The sequence below is a fragment of the Dipodomys ordii genome, unplaced genomic scaffold (genome assembly GCF_000151885.1).
Source record: "Dipodomys ordii isolate 6190 unplaced genomic scaffold, Dord_2.0 Scaffold57, whole genome shotgun sequence".
Taxonomy (NCBI): domain Eukaryota; kingdom Metazoa; phylum Chordata; class Mammalia; order Rodentia; family Heteromyidae; genus Dipodomys; species Dipodomys ordii.
The window spans coordinates 11626970-11629731 of record NW_012267273.1 but is presented as its reverse complement, the minus strand read 5'-3'; the positions used below and the strand labels follow the sequence as shown (position 1 = coordinate 11629731).

The following is a 2762-nucleotide window of genomic DNA, read 5'->3' as shown; positions in this document are numbered from 1 at the left end:
CACGCACGCACCAGTGGCTCAAACCTGTAATCCTAACCACTCAGTACCAGGAAGTTCAGATCTGAGCATTGCAGTTCAAAGCCATCTTGGGCTGGAAAATCCATGAGACTTTCATCTCCAATTAATCACCAGGAAAGAAACTGGAAGTGGAGTTGTGGCTCAAGTGGTAGGGTGCTGGCCTTGAGCTGAAAAGCAAAAAAGCTCTGGGATAGTGCCCAGGCCCCGAGTTAAAGCCCAAGACCAGCACAAAAAGAAAAACAAGCTAGCTGTGCACTAGTGGTTCATTCCTGTAATCCTAACTACTCAGGAGGCTGAGATCTGAAGATTACAGTTTGAAGCTAGCTGGGGAAGGAAAGTCTGTGAGACTTATTTCCAATAAACTACTCAGAAAAAGCCGGAAGTGCTGTGACTCAAGTGGTAAAGCACTAGCCTTAAGCTCAAAAAGACTCAGAGACAGCACCTAGGTCCTGAGTTCAAGTCCCAGGACCGTTAATATCCCCCCACACACACCAAAAACACAAAACAAAAAGGGCTGGAGATGTGGCTCAAGCACTAGTAAGTGTAAAGTTTTGAGTTCAAATCCCAGGAATCACCCCCCCCCCCGCCAATTTCATGAATCTTTGAAATTCCCACATGCATTATGCAGCCTAAGTGATAGAGAAAAACCCTCAGCCCTCTGTGATTGTCAGATGTGTTGAAATTGTTGTGTGATCTGCTGAGACTTTGGCTGCCTTAATTTGCTTCCAGGAACCACATGATGCCCCCTAAGCAAGGTCAAGTGAATATGGGAAAATAACCATTTTAGATTTGCTGAAAGGTGGCATGTTTGTTTTGTGCCAGTCCTGGATCTTGAACTTGAGTGTTTCTGCTCATGGCTAGCACTCCACTGCTTGATCCATGGCCCTGCTTCTGCCTTTTTCTTTCTTTTTGGTTGTTAATTTGGAGATAGTCTCACTGACTTTATTGCTTGGGCTAGGTTTTGAACTTTGATCCTCAGGTCTCAGCTTCCTGAGTAGCTAGGATTGGAAGATGTGAGCCACCAGTGCTTGACAAGGTGGAATGATTTTTTTTTTCCCATCCTGGGTCTTGAACTCAGGGCCTGGGTGCTGTCCCTGAGCCTCTATGTGTGCAAGGTAATGTGTCTTATATCTAGTCTTCTGTTTTACTCAAAGGAGCGGACAAATGAAATTGCCAATGTGGAGACCATCAACAATGGGAAGTCCATCTTCGAAGCCCGCTTAGACATTGAAAATTGCTGGCAGACCCTGGAATATTTTGCAGGCTTGGCTGGATCCATGGCTGGTAAGCCTTTTCCTTTCTCTGCTCACAAGATCTAGAGGAGCAGAGCCTAGTGATGAAGAGAAAACATCTTTGAGTTAACACAGGCCTGGTTTAAATTTTGGGGTCACTGCTTTCTATTTGAGTGCACAGGATTTACTTTATCCTGTCTTCTCTAAGCTGGAGATAACGCCCTGTACCTCTTGGATTGTTTTAAAGATTAAATGAGCTACTACATGTAAATCACCCAGCATGTACGTGTTCTGGCAGGAGCACATCATGTGTGTTTGTTTGATGGATTTAGCAAAAGACTAACAACTTAGAAAGCCTGTAGCAGTTCATATTTGATGGTTAGTAGGACTCAGCTGGGCCAAAAGTCCAAGGTTTTATAGTCCCCACACTTCTTTGCTACTGAGTCTTCCCCTCATTTTTATTTCATTTGAGTTATCCAAAAGAGGCTCTGGAAACTTTTTTTGGGGAATTGAGCAAGGTACCAGTGGTTTATGCCTAGCTACTAAACAGGCTGAGATCTGAGGATTGCAATTTGAAGCCAACTTTGACAGAAAAGTTTGAGACTCTTATCTCTAATTAACCAACAAAAAGCTGGAAGTGGAGCTATAGATCAAGTGGTAGACATCCAGCCTTGAGCAAAAAGTAAGGGACACTACTCAAGCCCTGAGTTCAAGTCCTAGTACCTGGAGGAAAAAATATTAATTTAAGTAGGATGAACATGTGCTGATAAAAATCTTGGGGAAGCATGGATCTCTGTTCTTTTTGTTGTTGCTGTTGTATAAATATTTATTTATTTTTTGAGACAGGATTTTTGGTAGCTCAGGATGCCCCCTGGAGTTGAGATTCTTGCAAATCTACCTTAGTGCTGGGATTACAGGCATGCACTACCATCCTTCAGCAAACTATATCCTACTTTCTCCTTTGTTTTCCCCTTAGGTGAACACATTCAGCTCCAAGGTGGATCCTTTGGTTATACCAGAAGAGAACCACTGGGGGTCTGTGTGGGGATAGGAGCATGGAACTACCCCTTCCAGATTGCCTGTTGGAAGTCAGCTCCAGCTTTGGCCTGCGGTAAGAATGAATTACTCTGCACTGTGAGCTGCTGATCTCTCCTATTCTCTGTTCTTCACCTCTCTATAAACACACACTTGGAATCAGAAAGGGCTTGTTTGGGATATTCACACCTCAGAGGAAGGAGGTCCATTCCTGCCCAGCTTGTCCCTCATATTACTTAAGTTATACACACTAGTCATGTCTATATATTCCTTAAAAAAATTATGCTTAGGGCTGGGAATGTGGCTTAGTGGTAGAGTGCTTGCCTAGCATGCATGAAGCCCTGGGTTGGATTCCTCAATACCACATAAACAGAAAAAGCCAGAATGGAGCTGTGTCTCAAGTGGTAGAGTGCTAGCCCTGAGCAAAAAGAAGCTCAGGGACAGTGTTCAAGCCCCAGGACTGGCAGAAAAAAAAAA

General features: G+C 43.9%; 1 protein-coding gene across 1 annotated transcript in view; it reads left to right on the top strand.

The window, feature by feature from the left end:
* Positions 1-2762, top strand: part of Aldh9a1 (aldehyde dehydrogenase 9 family, member A1) — a 34308-nt gene that overhangs the window by 7373 nt on the left and 24173 nt on the right. The window contains exons 2-3 of the mRNA XM_013021740.1: positions 1173-1302; positions 2227-2361. Of these exons, the coding sequence (XP_012877194.1) occupies positions 1173-1302; positions 2227-2361 (265 nt within the window). The remainder of the gene's footprint in view (positions 1-1172; positions 1303-2226; positions 2362-2762) is intronic.